This window comes from Mirounga angustirostris, unplaced genomic scaffold (genome assembly GCF_029215605.1).
Source record: "Mirounga angustirostris isolate CCGP_5_RB_7025 unplaced genomic scaffold, mMirAng1.0.hap1 SCAF_3, whole genome shotgun sequence".
Classification (NCBI taxonomy): Eukaryota; Metazoa; Chordata; class Mammalia; order Carnivora; family Phocidae; genus Mirounga; species Mirounga angustirostris.
In genome coordinates, this window is record NW_026991711.1 from 60,043,298 (window position 1) to 60,064,809 (window position 21,512).

At 39.6% G+C, this 21,512-nt stretch overlaps 1 protein-coding gene across 5 annotated transcripts in view; it reads left to right on the forward strand.

The window, feature by feature from the left end:
- RNASEH2B (ribonuclease H2 subunit B) overlaps positions 1 to 21,512 on the forward strand; it is an 84,779-nt gene that overhangs the window by 30,173 nt on the left and 33,094 nt on the right. For all 5 annotated transcript variants that reach the window (XM_045869390.3, XM_045869388.3, XM_045869387.3 and 2 more), the window contains 3 exons: positions 3,054 to 3,168; positions 12,345 to 12,409; positions 18,758 to 18,863. In XM_045869390.3, the coding sequence (XP_045725346.1) occupies positions 3,054 to 3,168; positions 12,345 to 12,409; positions 18,758 to 18,863 (286 nt within the window). The remainder of the gene's footprint in view (positions 1 to 3,053; positions 3,169 to 12,344; positions 12,410 to 18,757; positions 18,864 to 21,512) is intronic.

Here is a 21,512-nt window from a genome sequence, read left to right on the forward strand (position 1 = left end):
AACCGTGTCAATGAATTTCCCGTGCTCTGTTTACATGAAAATCCATTGGTCTGTCTTGCATTGAGAATGGATTTTTTTACCCGTGTATGACTTTGTAATATCATGCATTGGTCATTTGGAAAATATTGTTTCACTGATTTCTGCAGATCTTCCAAATGTTGACACACCTCATTTCTCTCTCTCTCTCTCTCTGTCTCTCCCTCTCCTTTGTTAATATCACCACTGACCTCATCAGAAAACTATATTTTGGGAAGCTCTCATAGCAGCCGATACAACTTTTCTACAATTCTAATTTTTGCTTGGAAGTTAAAATTGTATCATTGGCTGCAAGTACTTTCAGTCTTTTCCTTGAAGTCACAGGTTCACTTCTTTTATATTCTGCCAAATACCCAAGTCTGAACAGCCCTAGTCTGTAATGTTTTTTTCGGTTAAAAATGGTATCCCACAAAAAAGTAGTTATTTCTGCTCTTGACTCAGTGACGCAGGCACTTTTCCTTGTGGTAATCACTGCGCCTGGGTAGCGGCAGAAGGGCTTTAGCATCCCTTTTAACACACGGAATCTTTAAAAGATTTGCACTCAGGGTCAGGGTTTAACTAACAGTAATTGCTTTTACTTCTTGATGAAGGATATCCTTAAGTGACATGGCTTTTGTTTTGTTTTTTTAACTGCCCTGCATGGCAGTGAAGAGCACAGTAGCTGTAGGACAGGTCGGTGCCGTGGCCGTGACTGGTGCTAAGGAGCCTGCAGTTCTCCCCACCTTGGCCGTGCAAATGTCAGCACAGTGAAAATGCAGATCGCATCTTAGCATTGTTGTGAAAATAGTTTTAAGCTCTGGACCCCCTGAAAGGGTGTTGGAGACTCCCAGGCATCTACCAACCACCGTTTGAAAATCTGCAAATTAACAATTTTGAGGAATCAGTGTTATTTAAACTGCTTAGAAGAATCTGGGTTTTCGTACGCTGTTTGCTTATAGTTTAAATGTTTATGGGCTCATCTTATTTAGTCCTTAGACCAAATTTCCAAAACTTCCATACAGTGGGTGCCTCAGTTTAATTTGCTGTAAAAACCAAAAGCAATAAAACAGACTTCAAACTTTAAGTCATGCTCTCTCCGGATGCAGCTTAGCTTCTTTTATTTCCCTCCTTTCCTATATCCTCTGTCTGTTAGTGTGGATTGGTGAAGTTTTACTCCTTACTTCATTCATGGTGCTCATTATCTGGAAGCTACCATGGAGCCAGTGTATTTAAGGTGTATGAGCGGCGAGGCCAGTAAGTCTTCGTCTCTAATGAATGGAGGTGGGCTGGTCACCACCAGAAGCAAGGATCTGGTAGTATTCAGTTGAATACTTCAGTTGGCTCCATTAGTTTTCTAGGATACATTAACAGAGAGAAAGTCACCAACCGGCCTTAGCTCCCGTAATGATGCACATTTAAAGCCCCTCCCCCCATGTTGTGGGTTGTTTCCCTGTGTCCCACTGAGACCATGACTGTGGCAAATTAACCCTCACCCTGGCCCTCTGGGAGTCCTGAGGGCTGGTTCAGGTCGACAGATACAGAATGAAGCAGAAATCCTGCTCGAAGTGGTGGTTGGCTTTAATTGTAAACCATCTTACTTTTTCTTCTCAAATACTTGAAGTGCCCTATAAAATAACTCATGACATTTAGGTATTTCCTTCCCTGCATTTTACACATGATCTTTTCCTACTGAGTTAAAGAATATTGGTATGCACTTTCGAAAGGTTGACCTAGTCTTTTTTAATCTCAGAAAAATTCTTTCTAGCTATCCCAACTGTTACTAACTTTATATTCAAAGCAAGTTGCTTATTGCATTTCCTTTTTGGGTATATATGGTAAAGAAAGTGAGAATGAAATATTAGTTAATTATGAAATTATTATAACTGTGTGGCAGTCCATTGTATATAATTAGAGTATTGTTTTAAATTGCTAAATATTTAAAATATTTGTTGACCATGATAGAATATAGATTAAGGTAGATATCTAAAGACAAGAAGATTTGGAAAATCTGTGGATTATTCTTACTATCTGAAGGAAAAAGACAGCATTGAAATTGAGGCATTTCTTACCATTTGTTGACTTAACAAAGTATGACGAGCTTTCACACATGCTACTGAATGAGTGAGATTTCACCCTTCAAACCAAATAAAACTGCATTTGCAGAAAGAAAACTGATCAGATGGTTTCTTTGTCTTCGTGGAGTTGTTGCTAAAACAGAAAAGCAGAGTGAGCTAGAAGTGGGACATGGGCAGAACCATACATTTTTTATAAAGTCCGTATCCCCAAGTCAGGGAACTAATCATTTAGACAGAATTCACCCCTCCATGCTCCTGCACAATTAAGTAAAAATAACCTGATTGAGAAGAAGAATGTTCTGAATTCCTGTGTTCTGAATTCTGGCCCATTGGTTTCCAGGCCTTACACACCTCTGTAGATGAGCCTGATTTAATATGTGTGCAGCTTCCTTGTACTTATCCCTCTGGCTATCTTTTATTTTATCATGGTCTACATTTGGAAGCATTGTCAGACAGCTCTGGCAGGAGCAGATTCATTTTGGTAATTTTCTCCTTGCTGTAGTATTTCTTCCTTCAGCCCTGGGGTAAGGATAGGGAGGGAAGCTGTTTGCTCTGTGTGTGATCTGGGCTTATTCCTAAGTGATGGTCAGGACTCCTGCTCTGTGACGTCAGCTTTATATCCTTTCCCACACACTGAATGGGTTGGACCAGCCCAATGCAATCTCTACCATCTCCACAAGCTTCTATGGCTTCTAGCGCTCTTCCAGAACTCCCCCCGCACCCGTGACTGTACTTTTGATATGGGTGGTACACTGTTTGGAACCCCAGTGCTTTCAAGAGCTTCCTAGAGGGAGCTGAGAGTCAGTTCTGGAGCCTATCCCAGTTGAGAGGTTCCTTAGGTGAGACAAGTGGCTTTGAACTTAGTTTAAAGATCCAGCTATGAGATGATGTATCTTTTTCTTTTTTATAATGTATGAGTTTGCTGACTGGAGTGCTTGCATTCTGACTGAAGTCTTCTTTCAGGGAAAGTTCCAGCCCCTAGAGCAAGTTGTGGTGGATGACATGTTTCCAAATTGCATCTTGTTGCTGAAACTTCCTGATCTTGAGAAGTTACTTCGACATGTGACAGAGGAAAAAGGTAGAGTATGTGGCCTTTTAAATCAAGCTTATGGCTGCTGGAAAGGCTGGGCACCTGCCCCACTGAATGGAAGGCTTGTTCTATGCCAGTCGGAAGGGAAGCTGTCATTCAGACTTGCTTCCACTCATCAGTGCTAGTCCTCTATTGCATTGGACTGTTCAGTCTTAGAAGTTCTAACCAGTGGAATACAGTGGCCTATCTCCCACAAGGCCAGGGATCATGAGGCTTGGGCTTTGGTCTCAGCTCTTCTTTGAACTAAGTATGTAACTTCAGTTAAGTTCCTCGACTGCTTTCTACCTCAGATTTCTCATTGTAAAATTACATAAAGCCTATACCTTCATTGAGTCAAGAAGTGTTTATTGAGTGTCTACTAAGAAGCATATGTTGAGCACTAGAGTTAAACTAATTATAAATAAGACATTATCCTTTCCCTCAGTAAGCTTTGAGTCTATAGGGGACAAATGCAAATAGGGCAATGACAGCAGAAAGTAACAGAAGTGAACTCCTGGTTTTCTGGGGATGCACAGGACCGGTTTATAACCTCGCCGGTGGGGAGTGCATGTAGTTGGCTATGGTGTTGCTCTCCTGGGTGAAATGACCTCTAAGTGGAGCCCTGAAGGATAAGTCAGAGTAGCAGCATAACAGAGGCAAGGATATATGGGAAAGTTCATCCTGTATAGGAAGCTCTAAGGAGTTCAGGTTAGCCAGAGTATAGGATGCCAGGGATGCATTTAGGTTGGTAAGGAAGGAAAGGGGTGGGAATGCAGGGCAAGGGTTCAGATGATGAAGGGCCTGATGTGTGTCTGACTTTGTCTAATGGTAGTGGAGTGTCAGCAGAGTTTGAGCAGGGAAGAGCTATAATGTGAAAAACCTATTGGAGAATCTAAGGCCGGGTCCACAGAGGCTGCTGCAGTGGTCTAGGCAGGAATGATGGTAGTCTGAGCTTAGCACCTGGAACTAGCAGAAAGTAGCCCCGAGAGGTAGAACCAGCCCCATTCGGGGTTGGGTGGTAGTCAAGAAGGAGGAGGAGTCAAGGATGACTGTTGAGTTGTGCCCTGACCCGCAGTGGGGGTGGCCTCCTGGAGACACAGGTGGGAAGAGCAGGCTGCGGGTACTGAAGAGAGGAGTAGTAGATACTATTCATTTGAATTCTGAGAGAAGGAAGTGAGGCAGTGTATGTAAGTATGTCTTGTTAAGTTAGAAACACTATACAAACTTAGCATCTGTGTCTCCAAAAAGTCATCCAGGTAGTTTCAGGGTTAATATGGACATGGAGTATGGGAACCAAAACAACAGGCTGATGAGCTGTGGTTGTTCATGGTCGGTTTGGCAACCGTGACAGTTCTGAGCCCAAGAAAGTGGTCGTTCCAAGAAGTGTAAGCTTACAGTGGGAAAGGGGAGAACCTCACTGACTGCATTTTACATTTTAGGTTCAACTAAATTCACCCTTGGCCAGGCTTAGAGCTTCATTTTGGATATGGAATGTGGCACCAAGGTTTTATCAAAACAGTCCCATTAAAGACATTCCCTGGATGTGAGGGCGATCTGGCTGCGACATCTGTCACCCCATTGATCGCCAGGGTTGATTCGGCTGATCTGGCTGGCTAGGCGGGTGTCCCCTTCCTCCCTCACCGCTCCATGTGCGTCCCTCCCGAAGCTGCGCGCTCGGTCGAAGAGGACGACCTTCCCCGATAGAGGAGGACCGTTCTTGGGTCAAGGGTATACGAGTAGCTGCACTCCCCTGCTAGAACCTCCAAACAAGCTCTCTCAAAGACATTCCCTGATGCTGAGCTTGGAGGGGATAACAGTCTTTTTGTGGGTGAACAAATGAAGTAGCTCATAGCCATTTTTGAAAGCTTAAATAATGAGGAATAAGTACAAGTCATTTTAATTTTGCCCAGCTAACGTAAACTGAAAATGCAATGAATTCATTATCCCAAATGCTTACATGAGCTGTACAAAGAACAGTTATCTTAACCCAAACCCAGAAACCCAGATTGAGAAATGGTGTTAATACGCTGGCATTTGTTAGCTTAGCCTAACAAACCTAACAAACCAGCCTGCAGTTCAAAGCAAGAACTTCCCTCCCTCTCATTCCTTCCCTCTTTCACACGGAACCCCTGACCATTGATTAAATCATTATCTGAACTCCTGTCCTAATCTCTGTCACTCCTCAACATGGCTTAACAGTTGGAAGTTCTGCTGAAATAGAAAGTGCATGGCCTGCACTTATCTTGTTTGACCAGCTCTAAATAAACTTCAAAATACTATGAATTTCCCTTTGGATCTTCATGGGAAAAGATGTCTATCTCAGTATGCTGTCCTTGCATACAGAACTGACATAAAGAAAATATTTCACATATTTGTGCTCTGGGTTAAGGGGTAAGGCAAGTAATGTGAGATTGTTTATGTGCATTTTGATAAAGAGGTCTTTTTGAGGGTGAAGCATACTTAAGAGATAGAAGAGATCCTACAATTTCTTTTTTTTCCTTGTTTTTAAAATTTTTGGTTTTGTTTTTAAACCTTTCATTATTTTAAGATTTACAGAGTGTCATTTATTAGGGGAAGAATTTAATTATGAAGAAACTGTCAAGACTTTTAGAGAAAATTGCATACATCTTTTACTATATGAAATTTAATCTGAATTATCACTTTATGTTTTGCCTTACCATCATTAAAAAAGAAAGAAAGAAAAATTTGAGGCTAAGAGTGTTTAGAAACCTGGAATGTATATAGGCTGATAACATATCTGCTTTGAAAATAAAAGTACATGGGCCAATAAAACAATTATTTTAGTTAAGAAAATTAAAGATACAAAAAATTCAGATAAAAAACTGCAAATATTATTTGCACTCGACCCAATAATCAACAAAGGTTTATATTTCATTATATTTGCTTCATATCTTTTTTGGGAAAGAATTTCTTTAAGAACAGTCTGGTAATCTGATCTCAGCATCTGATGGCATGCAAGGAAAATTAAAAGTATATTTGCCGTATAGTTTTGAAGAAATCAGATTTTCAGCATCCTTGGTCTGTAAGATGAAGAGTTTGAAGGGTTGAGAGTATCCCCCATACATTATAGTTAGTACTTTGCAAAATTGTTCTAGATCAAAAAATAAAGCTTTTATTTTCTCACCTTTATAGTGTTGAGATTATTGAATGACCGGGATGTGAACATTATTTAAATATTGCAGCTAAGAGTCTCTGGTGTCTACCATAAAGAGATGCTTCTGGAATTAAATGATGTAATACAAGTAAATCAATGCCCAAAGAGTACTGGATATATAGTAAATGCTCAGTAAATGTTAGTACTATTAAGGCTTCTGAATTAGAAATTATTAATTCTTTGTTGATGTGTAAGTACTGGGCACACCCGCATGCATCTGTTTGATGGTCCATTGCTAAATATATATTGAAGTGGTTTAAGTAGAAATGGGGATAATCAGGTAATAATAAAAATATCTACTATCTAATGAGAAATTATGTATCATCTGTATTTTACATACGTTATTGTATCCTTACAGTAATTCCCTCTTGTTATTGTTACAACCTACATTTTTACAAATGAGGAGACCGAGGCTCAAAGAGGTGAAGTTACTGGACTAGCATCACAGAAGTAGAAGTGGGGAACCAGAATTGGAACCCTTGTCTGACAACCACTCTTTCCTCTCCTTCTTGCAACTGTGTAACACTTCCAGAAGACTTGGGTAGAATTGTTAGGTGGTATCTCATGCAAAGATAGAAACTTATTTTTTAAAAAAATCTTGTATATCCCATCTTCATAATTTCCCTTTGTGAGGCAAAAAGAGAGAGTCAGGAAAGAAGACAGAGAACTACAATAACGTAAGGAAAAGACAAGTTTCTCATCCCAGCAGTGAGCTTTCTGTTCTCAGGCACCCATTCCCCTCTTTTAGCGATTGCCTTGGGTCCCAGCTGCCTATTCAAATTTAGCTTACTGTCCATTTATAAGTTACTGTTTGGTTCCGCTCCATATTTTATTGCTAGGATTTTCAAATTAAACAAAGAGGACTGCTAAGGAGTGGTCAGGTGGTATCCATGAGAGGGAGCAAAGATAAAGGAGAGAGCTGATTGTCTTTAACGTCCATTCTCTCCATAGGCACTCTGCAGATAGAGCAAACCCTGAAATACTCAGATTCCCCAGCCAGCTGGTTTGATATTAAACTCCAGATGCTGTCTCAAAAGTCTGTGGCATTAAAGATCTGGTTAAGCCTGCTAGGTTTATGAGAACCTCCCCCTACCCACCTCATCCCTGCTGAGTAAACCCAGCCACGATTGTTTGTATCCCAAATGACGATGACCGTGACCTTAGTTAGCACTGCCTGCTTTATTAGTGAAGGAAATGATGTGTCTGTGTTTGCTAGCCCTGGGGCTCAGTATGTTTCTTGCCAAAGAAGCTCACATTCAGTGGAGGGATGACAGGGGAAAGGCCTAATAAAGGGTTATGAACTTCATCTTGAGTGTAACACTGTTTCATATTGCAAGCCAAAGCTGCACTAGGCTGTCCGATGTGATTAACAGGAAGAGCCGGGAAAACTTACCTGATTAAAATACCCCAAGTACAGTTGCCAAGTTTCTATCCCCAGGAGGCAGGAAAAAAAAAGAGACCATATGAGTTTCTGTTATGGAAAACATTGAGAAAGTAGATGTGAAAATGTGCTCTAGGCAGTTTGTTCAATAATACATCAGGGAGATTCAGGATTGTGAGCCGATTACCCAATTGCTGAACATGTTATTTAATTGTGGAGTCACTTTTATTCCATCTTTATTTTGTAAACCCAATCTTTCCAGATGTTTGAGACCAGTTTTATAGGCACCAGACACATTAAGGAAAGAAACCTTTCCAGCATATGTACATATTGTCTAACTCACCAACTCTTGCAAATATTAAATTTAAGACACGAACAGACATGTTATGGTATTTGTCATAATTTTGGGTAATCTGTGGCCTTCATGAATATTTTGAACCCCCTTACTTATCAAAATTTGTAAATTTCAAAATTAAGCAGTAGCTCATGCATTTGGTCCTTTTGTAGCATTCTGGGATATCCGAGTTGGATATTTCTTAGTGATCATCTTGTCCAGGGACTGTTCAATTAGAAATAAATTGATAGTTAAAAATTTCCTAAGAAAAAACCTCCAGGCCCAGTTAGCATCACTGATGAATTCTGCCATACTTTAAGAAAGAAATAATACTCAAATAATGATACTTACTCAAATCCTTTCAGAAATTAGATGAGGAAGGAATATTTCCCAACTAATTTTATGAAGGCAGAATTATCCCAATACCAAAGTCAAAATTATTTTAAAAAGAAAACCAGGCCAATATCCCTTATGATCATAGACTAAAAAATTCCTAATAAAATATTAGCAAATCAAATATGTAAAAAGGATAACATATTATAACCAAGTGGGATTTATCTCAGGAATGCAAAGTTGGTTGAACATTAGAAAATCAATCTGCATAATTCACCATATTTACACATGACAAAAGAAAAACTGCATGACGATCCCAATAGATGCAGAAAAATCATTTGACAAAATTCAGTCATAATATAAATTCTCAGCAAATTAGAATAGAAGGGAGCTTCCTTAGTCTGGAAAAGGGTGTCTATGACAAACCTAAGCTAACATCATACTTCACTGTAAAAGACTGAACAGTTTTCCCCTATGATTGGGTATAAGGTAAGCATGTCTGCTTTGACCACTTCTATTCACCATTGTAGTGGGAGTCCTAACAGTTTCAATAAAACAAGAAAAAGATAAATGGTATATAGATTGGAAAGGAAATAGTGAAACTATCTCTATTCATAAACAATATGGACATGTATGTAGAAAGCCCAAATGAGTCTACAAAAAAATAATTACTATAACTAATAAACAGGATAAAAAGTCAATTTATAAAAAATGAATTATATTTCTGTATACTAGCAGTGAACAATTGGGCAATGGAATAAAAACATATTCAGAATATCATCAAAGATCATGAAGTCCTAGAAATAAATATAACACAGTATGTGCAAGACCAGTACACTGGATTTTACAAAACATTGCTGAGAAATTAAAGAATTAAGTAAATAGATGTACCATGTTCATGAATTTGAAGATTCAGTATTGTTAAGATGTCCATTCTCTCCAAACTGATCTATAGATTTAATGTAATGTCTATCAGACTTTTTTGGAGGGAGTGGGGGGAAGAAAATGATGAGCTGATTCTAGAATTAATATGAATTTGCAAAAGACCTGCAATAACCAGAACAATTTTGAAAAAGAAGAACAAAGTTGGAGAACTTACACAATCCGCTTTCAAGACTTACTCTAGAGCTATAGTAATCAAGAAAGTGTGGCATTGGTATGAGGATAAATATATAGATAAGGGAACAGAATAGAGAATCCAGAAGTGGACCCACACTTATATAGTCAATTGAATTTTTTCCATAGTGTCAAGATAATTCAGTGGGAGAAAAGATAGTCTTTTCAACAAATGATCTGGAAAAATTGGATATTCATATGAAAAACAATGTTAACCCTCACCTCACAGTCATACAGAAAAAATTAACTCAAAATGGATCACTAATTTACATGCAGAAATGGAAACTACTGAACTTCTAAAAGAAAACATAAGAGAAAACTTTTGTGACCTTGGGGATAGGCAAGGATTTCTTAGGACATAAAATCCACTAGCCATAAAAAAAAAAATTATAAATGTAACCATAAATTACATTTCATCAAAATTAGTATCTTCTGTTTTTTGAAAGACACCATTAAGAAAAAAGAAAAGATAAACCACAGTTGGAAGAAAATGTTTACATGGTCTATCTGATAAAAGATATGTATCTCAAATATATAGAGTTTTCTTAACACAGTAATAAGATGATATACATACAACCCAGTAAAAAAAAATCGGCACAAAGTTTGAACAGACACTTAGCAACAGAAGATTTATAAATAGCCCATAGGCACACGAAAACAGGTTCAATATCATTAGTCACCAGGGAAATGTAAATTAAAACCACAGGAAAATATCATTAGTATTCACTAGAGTGGCTTGAAATAAAAAGGAAAAACAATAAGTTGAGGAACTACCGGAACTCACCTACCTGGCTGGTGGAAGCATAAAATAGTATAACCACTTGACAGTTTCTTAAGACTCAGTAATTCTACTCCTAGGCATTTACCCAAGACTTATGAAAACACATCTCCATGCAAAGACTTGTGCAAGAATGTTCAGAGCAGCCTTTATGTTTAGGGTGATAGTTACATGACCGTATGTATACATTTGTTCAAACTCCTCAAATTGTACACTTAAAATGGGGATATTAACCATATGAACATTATTTCTAAATAAAGGTGATTTAAAAAAAAATGGAAGTAGTTACTGATCCATGAGAAGCTAAGCCTCCTCATTTCTGACATGGCATTTGTTTGTTTGTTTGTTCATTTTGTTTTGTTTTTTCCTCCCCCACGGCCTCCACCAGGTAACGCTGGAATCCAGTGATAGAATGTGGAAAGCAAGGCAGGAGGAAGTGATGGCTTTGAGATCCGAGCCTGGTTGACCGGGAGGATGGTTTGGGAGGAAGATGAACAGTCTGTCTTTAGGCACAGAGCCTCAGCTCAGGGCTTTGGGCTTCCTGATTGGGGTTATTTGGTCTTCTTGAAACAAAATGAACTCACCCCCAGAGAAGGGTACACCTGGCCTCAGAGCAGGATGAAGCAGAGCCCAAAAAGAATCAGAGGAAAAGTCACCAGAGACCTAAAAGAACCAAGAGGAAAAGTTTTTGTAGAATCATGGAGGAGAAGTTTTTCCCACAAAGAACAGGGTCAAAAGTACTGAGAAGGGTGAAGACCTAATGGATCTTGATAAAATGAACATCAGATCCGCAGCTCTGAAGTTAGCCTAGTAGGAGTCTGGTACCCTGCTTAATGGCTCAGTGACTTTGGACAATGTAGTTCACTTCACTCTAACCCAGTCGTTTAAGGTGGGGACAAACAGTGGTTTTCACCTGAGATTCATTCTGAACATCAGTGAGAGATGTATATAAAGAACGTACACAGGCTTGAAGATACATTTCCATTTCCCACAAAGATTATGGAGGAAAGAGAAAATGTCATTCTATCCGGGTAGCAAAGTCACACGGGGGGAGTTTGCATCTGGCCCTAAGATTTCCGGGGATCTCAAAGATCACTCCTGCATGAGGCAGGAGGCTGGGAGCCGCAAGCCTCTGCCTCTGCCGATTGCATAGAAAGCAAAAAACTCCATGAATGAAGTGTTACCAAGGAAATAACGCCTCGTGTCACAGTATGTAAAGCTAGGTGGACTGTGAGGGGAGGAAGTATAACTTAGAAGAGGTGAAAGTTTTATCCCCATTAAGGGCCAGGTCAAGCCTGTCGTAAATCCAAATTCCCCTGAGATATAGTTACGGTTATACTGGTAATGCGTTCAAAGATAGGCATATCTTTTCTTCTTTCTCGCTAATCCCACCAGGACAGTACCACGTAGTTAACAAGGTTTTTTCCCTCAATGCCTGCAGTGCACTTCATACGCATCTGTGTTTAGTTTCAGTTTCCTTTCTTGGGATTTCCATTCTTATTTTAGAAAAGAAGTCTCTCATTGAAAACACTGAGCTAAGCTTCAGATTATTTCAAAAAAAATGAAGGTTGCTTGGCATGTTAATTTGCTGAGTTTTAAAAATTACAGATTTTCTACAGACTTGTTTGTGTACTTATTTCCAGTTTTATTAAGAAGTAATTAATACACATCATTGTCTAAGTTTAAGGTGTATGGTATGATGGTTTGACTCACAGGTATTATGAAATGATCACCACAATAAGTTTAGTTAACATCTGTCATCTCATATAGATGTAATAAAAGGAAAAGAAAAATAATTTCTCCTTGGGATGATAACTTAGTAAAATTTGATGATTTCCTTAAATTCCCATTCATTTAATTTTTGGATGAAACCTGAGGCACCCAAGTTCTGTTTGGGGATTTTTTTTTTTAACCTCTCAAATATGCTCTCAGGCTTATAAATTGAGTTTTTCAAGAATATAAACTGCTATGAAACATTAATTGTTGTTGATATTCTATATGTATATATACATATCATGAATTTATTTTTTGTTTAATACACTCTTCTGTTTTTTTCTCTTTAATCCAGAAATAGACAAAAAGAAATATTACAAGTACAGCAAGGAGAAGACAATAAAGTGGCTGGAAAAAAAGGTATAGTACATCTCCAATACCTTATGGCAGAAAAAGTTTTAATGCTCCTTTTAAAAACTGTTTAGAGAAGGTGCTAAGTCTGAATCCAAAGGCCATCTTGTATATCCAGCTAAAGGAGAAAAACTGTAAAGATATCCAAATATGAAAAGAAATCTTTTACTTTTCATCCTCCCTAACTCATGTGTCTCTGGAGTTAGCTTGATGTTTTCCTTTGACCTGCATCCCCATTGCCCGTGATCCTCACCACTGGACAAAAGAAGTTCTCACTACTTGGTGATGTAGATTTGAGTCTTCCACGCCAGGTAGTATCAGGTGGGATGCACATTTGCTGCTCTCAGTCCTGCTGTTGTCTCAGAGGTTGACGTTGATCACATAGCAAGGCAGGGGGCTGAGGCAGACAGGATTCAGGCTTAGAGGAAGCGTGTCTCACTCTCAGCTTCTGGTTGCCTGAGGGATCTTAGTGATCCTAAAATCCTAAAATAATATAAAGTCTAGGGCAGTGTTTTCCAAATTGATTTAGTGGGTCAAAACCAGTATTTCTCTTGGAATGGAATGGAATGGGATTGGGATGGGATGGGATGGGATGGGATGGGATGGGATGGGATGGGATATATTAAAATATAGCAGAGAGTAAGGACAAGTATTAAGTTTGAAACATATATTTATATATGTGTTTAAGTATTGGGTTGCTATATATTTCTTACTGTGGGCATAGTAGAAACAAACAAACAAACCACTTTGAAAGCCACTGGTCTAAGATTGTGTACTTACACACTGATTAAGAATCTCACCAGACTGGGTCTATTGATAACAAAGTTTTTCAAGGTCAGTGGATACCAGTATAGTACTGATTCCTAAGATTCTCCTCTGTCTTGTATGTAAAAACATGCTTGTCATATCATGTTACGGGGCACACAGGGAACCTAGAAACATGGAAATGAACCTTGCAGAGTTAGGCCCCTACTGTACAAAATAGTGGAAGGATTTTAAAAGTGTCCCTGTGGTTCACCCTTCATTTGCCTTAGTAGTAGGTGAAGAATCAGGGTAAGTGCTGAGAAGGATCTTGGCATTTAGTTTTTGTCCTTAGCAAATGATAATGTCACGAATAGCAAAGTGACGTTTATATTTATTGATTGTGTCTCTTTTCTTAAATTCCTAGGAAGTGGGAAATTTTTTTATTAACATATAATGTATTATTTGTTTCAGGGGTACAGGTCTGTGATTCATCAGTCTTACACAATTCACAGCGCTCACCACAGTATACCCTCCCTAATGTCCATCACCCAGCCACCCCATCCCTCCCACCCCCCTCCACTCCAGCAACCCTCAGTTTGTTTCCTGAGATTAAGTCTCTTATGGTTTGTCTCCCTCTCTGGTTTCATCTTGTTTCATTTTTCCCTCCCTCCCCCTGTGATCTTCTGCCTTGTTTCTCAAATTCCTTATATCTGTGAGATCATATGATAATTGTCTTTCTCTGACTGACTTATTTCGCTTGGCATAATACTCTCTAGTTCCATCCACGTCATTGCAAATGGCAAGATTTCATTTTTTTGATGGCTGCATAATATTTCATTGTATATATATAGACCGCATCTTTATCCATTCATCTATTGATGGACATCTAGGCTCTTTCCATAGTTTGGCTACTGTGGACATTGCTGTTGTAAACATTAGGGTGCACGTGCCCCTTCGGATCACTACATTTGTATCTTTGGGGTAAATACCGAGTAGTGCAATTGCTAGGTCATAGGGTAGCTCTATTTTCAACTTTTTGAGGAACCTCCACTCTGTTTTCCAGAGTGGCTGCACCAGCTTGCATTCCCACCAACAGTGTAGGAGTGTTCCCCTTTCTCCACATCCTCGCCAACATCTGTCATTTCCTGACTTGTTAATTTTAGCCATTCTGACTGGTACGAGGTGGTATCTCATTGAGGTTTTAGTGATGTTGAGCACTTTTCATGTGTCTGTTGGCCATTTGGATGTCTTCTTTGCAGAAATGTCTGTTCATGTTTTCTGCCCATTTCTTGATTGGATTATTTGTTCTTTGGGTGTTGAGTTTGGTAAGTTCTTTATAGATTTTGGATACTAGCCCTTTATCTGATACGTCATTTGCAAATCTCTTCTCCCATTAAGTCGGTTGTCTTTTGGTTTTGTTGACTGTTTTCCTTTGCTGTGTAAAAGTTTTTATCTTTATTATTTCTCTTCTCCTACTGGGTTTAGGCTTTCTTTGCTGTTCTTTCTCCAGCTCCTTTAGGTGTAGGGTTAGGTTGTGTATTTGAGACCTTTCTTGTTTCTTGAGAAAGGCTTGTATTGCTATATGCTTTCCTCTTAGAACCGCCTTTGTTGCATCCCAAAGATTTTGAACAATTGTGTTTTCATTTTCATTTGTTTCCATGAATTTTTTTAATTCTTCTTTAATTTCCTGGTTCACCCATTCATTCTTTAGTAGGATGCTCTTTAACCTCCATGTATTTGAGTTCTTTCCAACTTCCTCTTGTGACTGAGTTCTAGTTTCAAAGCACTGTGGTCTGAAAATATGCAGGGAATGATCCCAGTCTTTTGGTACCGGTTGAGAACTGATTTGTGACCCAGGATGTGATCTATTCTGGAGAATGTTCCATGGGCACTAGAGAGGAATGTGTATTCTGTTGCTTTGGGTTGGAATGTTCTGAATATATCTGTGAAGTCCATCCGGTCTAGTGTGTCTTTTAAAGCCTTTATTTCCTTGTCGATCTTTTGCTTGGATGATCTGTCCATTTCAGTGAGGGGGGTGTTAAAGTCCCCCACTATTATTGTGTTGTTGTCAATGTGTTTCTTTGCTTTTGTTATTGATTGGTTTATATAATTAGCTGCTCCCATGTTAGGGGCATAGATATTTACAATTGTTAGATCTTCTTGTTGGATAGACTAATTTAAGTATGATATAGTGTCCTTCCTCATCTCTTATTATAGTCTTTGGTTTAAAATCTAATTTGTCTGATATAAGGACTGCCGCTCCAGCTTTCTTTTGATGTCCATTAGTATGGTAAATGGCTTTCCACCCCCTCACTTTCAATCTGGAGGTGTCTTTGGGTCTAAAATGAGTCTCTTGAAGACAGCATATCGATGGGTCTTGTTTTTTTTATCCAAACTGATACCCTGTGTCTTTTGATTGGGGCATTTAGCCCATTTACATTCAGGGTAACTATTGAAAGATATGAATTTAGTGCCATTGTATTGCCTGTAAGGAGACTGTTACTGTATATTGTCTGTGTTCCTTTCTGGTCTGTTACTTTTAAGCTCTCTCTTTGCTTAGAGGACCCCTTTCAATATTTCTTGTAGGGCTGGTTTGGTGTTCACAAATTCTTTTACTTTTGTTTGTCCTGGAAGCTTTTTATCTCTCCTATTTTCAGTGACAGCCGAGCTGGATATAGTATTCTTGGCTGCCTATTTTTCTCATTTAGTGTTCTGAATATATTATGCCAGTCCTTTCTGGCCAGCCAGGTCTCTGTGGATAGGTCTGCTGCCAATCTAATGTTTCTACCATTGTAGGTTACAGACCTCTTGTCCTGAGCTGCTTTCAGGATTTTCTCTTTGTCTCTGAGAGTTATGAGTTTTACCATTAGATGTCGGGGTGTTGACCTATTTTTATTGATTTTGAGGGGGGTTCTCTGTGCCTCCTGGATTTTGATGCCTGTTTCCTTCCCCAAATGAAGGAAGTTCTCCGCTATAATTTGCTCCAATATACCTTCTGCCCCTCTCTCTCTTTCTTCTTCTTCTGGGATCCCAATTATTCTAATATTGTTTCATCTTATGGTATCACTTATCTCTCGAATTCTGCCCTCGTGATCCAGTAGTTGTTTATCTCTCTTTTTCTCAACTTCTTTATTGTCCATCATTTGGTCTTCTATATCACTAATTCTCTTCTGCCTCATTTATCCTATCAGAGCCTCCATTTTTTGATTGTACCTCATTAGTAGCCTTTTTTATTTCAACTTGGTTAGATTTTAATTCTTTTATTTCTCCAGAAAGGAATTCTCCAGTATCTTCTAGTATCTTTTTTCAAGCCTAGCTAGTATTTTTATAACCATTATTCTGAATTCTAGTTCTGACATGTTACTAATGTCCATACTGACTAGGTCCCTGGCAGTTGGTACTGCCTCTTGTTCTTTTTCTTTGAGGTGAGTTTTTCCATTTTGTCATTTTGTCCAGAGAAGAATAGATGAATGAGAGAACAAAATGCTTAAAGAGTAACAACGACCCCAGAAAAATATACACTAAACAAATCAGAAGAGACCCGCAACCAGGGGGAAAAGAAAGGAAGAAAAAATAATATGATCAGGCTGGTGAATAGAGCCACACACTAGATTTTGGGTGTATTTTGGTCTGTTAGAAGAAACTGCCTCCCAAAATCTTAAAGAAAGAAAAACTTACATATATACAAAAATAAGGATAAATATGATGAAGGGATGGAATATGACTGTAAAGATGAAAATTATAAAAGATTTTATAAAAGGAATTGATAAGAAATTGTTTGAAAAAAGAAAGAAGAAAAATTTAAAAAGGAGAGAATGTGATCAAGCAGAAGACTAGAACAAAGCCATACACTAGATTTGGGGTATATTTTGGTCTGTTAGAAGAAACTGTATCCCAAAATTTTAAAGCGAGAACAACTTATATATATACAAAAAATAAGGTTAACTACAATGAAGGGATAGAATATGACTCTAAAAATGAGAAATAAAAAAGATTTTTAAAAAAGGGATTGATACGATGTTGGTTGAAAAGGGAAAAAGAAAAATTCAAAAAAAATAGAAAAAGAAAAAAATAAAGAAAATTTAAAAAATTGAAAGACTAAAGCATCTTGGGAAAAAAGCCATGAATTCTATGTGCTGTATTCCCCTAGTGCTGGAGTTCTGCCGTTCTCATTGATCAGTAAACTTGGTCTCGACTGGCTGTTCTTGCTGATCTTCTGGGGGAGGGGCCTGTTGCCATGGTTCCCAAATGTCTTTGCCGGAGGCAGAATTGCCCCGCCCTTGCCCCGTCTGGGCTAAGTAATCTGCTCGGGTTTGCTCTTGGGAGCTTTTGTTCCCTGCAAGCTTTCTGTTCAGCTTTGGAGGATGAGAGTGAAAATGGCGGCCTCCCAATCTCTGCCCCAGAGGAGCCGAGTACTCGGGGCCCCACTCCTCAGTGTGCCCCCAGAGAAAAGCAATCACTCCCGTCTCCCTGGTCTCTGGCCGCACTCCGTGCTCACCCGGCCTGTGACCCAGCGTTTCTCTCTCTGGCACCCGACCCCATGCGGAGTCTCCAAACCCAGCAGATCCCTGCAGTGCGCTCCCGAGCCGCTCCTCCTGGGGAAGGAAGGGGAGTCTTCCCGGATCTGCCGCTTGTTGGGTCCCTGCTGGAGGAGCAGTGGCCTGACTGTGCCACGGATCACAGTTTATGGCAACCCCGAGCTGAGAGCCCGGGCCTCGGCTCTGTCTCTGCAACCGGCTTCCCTGCTCTGATACCTGGGAGCTCTGCTGCACTCAGGCACCCCCAGTCTTTCTGTGACCCCGAGGGTCCTGAGACCACACTGTCCCAGTGAGGGTTCCACCTGCCACTTAGCCACTGGTGCGACTTCCCTCAGTGGAGCCGACTTCTAAAAGTTCCGATTTTGTGCTCCGCTGCTCTATCACTTGCCAGAAGCAGCATCGGAGGCCCCCTCCCCCGCCATCTATCCTCCCGAATATCACCTCGGATTCACTTCTCCGCACGTCCTACCTTCCAGAAAGTGGTCGCTTTTCTGTTCAGAGAGTTGCCGCTATTCTTTTCTTCAATCTCCTGTTGAGTTTGTAGGTGTTCAGAATGGTTTGATCCTTATCCAGCTGAATTCCTGGGACCAGATGAAATCCAGGTCTCCTACTCCTCTGCCGTCTTGCTCCTCCAGCATCTCGGAAGTAGGAAATTTCTGATTTATTCTGTTTAGAAAAATGATTGCATATAAACTTTGTGCCAGGTTCTGTTCTAAGGGCTTTACATGAACTCATTTAATCCTCACAGCTGTACTATGCATTAGGTACTACTCATGTCCCCATTAGATAGAGGCACAGAGAGGTTAAGTAAGTAGTCCATGGTCACAGAGCATACCCAAGCAGCCCAACTCCAGAGCCGGTGTTCTCATATTGTGTAGGCCTTAAGAAGTCCATGTCATGACATCATCCCAAAATGCTGTGGCCATCTCTCATCATCTGATACCTGGTGAAGACATTTCTAGATCCTCAGATGCTCCTTCCTGCATCTTAAATGGATTGAGAAGCATCTGGAAGGTGGTGGATTTCTAACATTAGTTGGAAATACCCTGATGTTCCCTTTTTGGTTACTTCACAGGTTCATCAGACTGTATCAGCCTTAAAAAGCAGTAACGTAAATGTCGGTGGCCGGGTACAGGCAACTGCATTTTTCTCTGGTGACCAGGTTTCCAGTGACAAGGAAGGTGAATAAATCATTTTGTCAGAAATCATTTTTGCCTGGAGTAAGTTGCTGATGTATAAATGCCTGTCTTACCATTTTAAAATCTTTTTTTTTAAGGTTTTATTTATTACTTGAGAGAGAGGAGAGAGAGCGAGTGAACGAGTATGGGGGCGGGGAGGAGGGGGAGAGAGAGAGGGACAAGCAGACTCCCTGCTGAGCGGGGAGCCCACACGGGGCTCAATCCCAGGACCCTGAGGTCAAGACCTGAGCTGCAGGCAGACACTTAACCCAATGAGCCACCCAGGCATCCCCGATTTTACAATCTTAGTGTCTCAGAAGCTTCTCATTCTTGCCCATGTGTTCTCTTGGATCTTGTGGCACATGTGCATTTTATTTCAGAACCCAGTAAGATTTCTACCATAGATCATTTCTGTCACTAATTGATACTTAGATCGTGCCTTTGACACATACTTATTTTGCACTAATGGTCATAACCAGCCTAACAACTCTGGCTATCATTTATGGAGGGTGTGTTGTGTGTCAAGCCCTTTGCTTGAGTTGCCTGTGGATACAGTATCTCCGATGACCCTCCCTATAAGTCTTATTTGACAGTGAGAGTCTGGAGGCTGCGCCCAAAGTTCCACAGTGAGTGAATGGTGAAGCTGAGCTACTGATGGAGCTTGCCTGACTCTGAAGCCCACACTCTTACTTTTTTTGTCCTACTGTTTGTATGGCCCTGGGTTTCCAATGGGCTGCACCTCTCTGCATCTTATTCTCAAGAAGTGTATGTCCTACTATCGGTCTTAATGTTTTGATTTTAGATGAAAATTGATTCCCTTGGCAATTTTTTTTCTTTTAGGTTATTATGGTACATTCTTTTGTTTTTTTCCAGTGTAGTGTCCTCTTATTTTTTTATGTATAGTTGAATAAAAACAGCTATATAATGCAATTAACATTCCCAAATGGTGGGACAGAAACTTTTTTGACTTTAAGCTCCAATTCAGTGTTCCCGTGTTGTGGGCATACAATTCCAAAGCATCTGAGTTTCATCATTAAAACAAATAAAACTAGGACCAGGAGTCTGTTTGTGATTGAAGGTAATTCAGGCAGTCTTTGATTTGCAGAAATCTACCTTAAAACACCTTGCACATGTAGATGGTAGAGGACTCCTGCCATTCTGGAAATAGTGGACAGCTTTGGCCACACTGAGTTTACCAGCTCTCACGGTTTTTTACTGGCTTTAACAAAAGAGAAGGAGTGGATGGATGGACCATAGATTTTTTTTTTTTTTTAAAGAAGGTAAAGGGATGTTAGAGATTATTTAGACAGATCTCATTTTAAAAGTGAAGAACTGTGGTCTCAGAGAGTAGATGAGTTATCCAAGGTCACCCATCCTAGCTAGGCCACGTCTTCCGCTCTGAATCCAGTGTTTGTACCAGTCTCTAAATATAAGGGTCTGGACACGGCTATATTGCCATGTAGGGCCTAGTGATAAAGTAAGCTTTCCTTTTTTTTAGATCTTTAGTTCAGGAAGCTACCAGAAGAGGCAAACGAATAATGTGTTGGCTTTCTTAGTTCCCTTTGTCTATTCATGACTTATTGGATAATTACTAACCTAGAACCAAGAACACATTTTAAGAAGGGCCCGTTGATAACTTTCAGTTCTACGTTGGTAGTGTAAATCTCTCACTGAAGACTTTGAGATTTTGTGCTCCAGGAAGCAGTCACTTTAATGCTTAGGCAAATTATTATCTTAGTTTGGAGGCAGAAGAGAAAGAAAAAAAGAAGCAAATGAATATCCCAGCAACAAACCTGAGATAGTGCTTTTGGTAGTTTATATCCCCGTATGATTATCCCATATGTTAAGTTTGATTATCCACTAGTATTCTACATAAAATACTGAATTAAAAAACAAGGCTTTAAAACAGATTTTGAGGGCGCCTGGGTGGCTCAATTGGTTAAGTGACTGCCTTCGGCTCAGGTCATGATCCTGGAGTCCCGGGATCGAGTCCCGCATCGGGCTCCCTGCTCAGTGGAGAGCCTGCTTCTGCCTCTCTCTCTCTGCCTGCCTCTCTGCCTACTTGTGCTTTCTCTCTGTGTGTCAAATAAATAAATAAAATCTTAAAAAAAAAAAAAAACAACAGATTTTGACTTATATAACTGCATCTCATTGATACTGAGGCTTCATTTTAGTACTGAGTGTCCACATGCTTTAGAATTAATGATTATACCTTCTACCGAGCTTAGTTTTTTACATTTCTGAAGGCATTTTTATTAGTTTGAGAGTATATATAATGTTCAGGACTCTTATAAAGCAAGTACTTGACAGAGACATATCATATATTACGTCTCTTAAATGAATATATTCATTACTATTCATTAATTATATTTATTCTATATGGAAACACCTAGAAAAGATTAGTCTTTAAAAGGCATGAATATGTCATGTCGTTACAGCTGATTTTGAGCTTTATTTGTATTCAAAGGCCTCAACTAAGAAAAAGACCCTGAATTTTTGTTTTAACTATCATTTGGTGGGCATCTGCTGTATTCTGTCATCTTATCTCTTCGATATCACCCTGTCATATCTCATCCATGACATAAAGCTCACTGCTCTAACCAGAGATATTAGCATCCCCATTTTACAAAGGAGGAAATGGAGGCTAAGAGC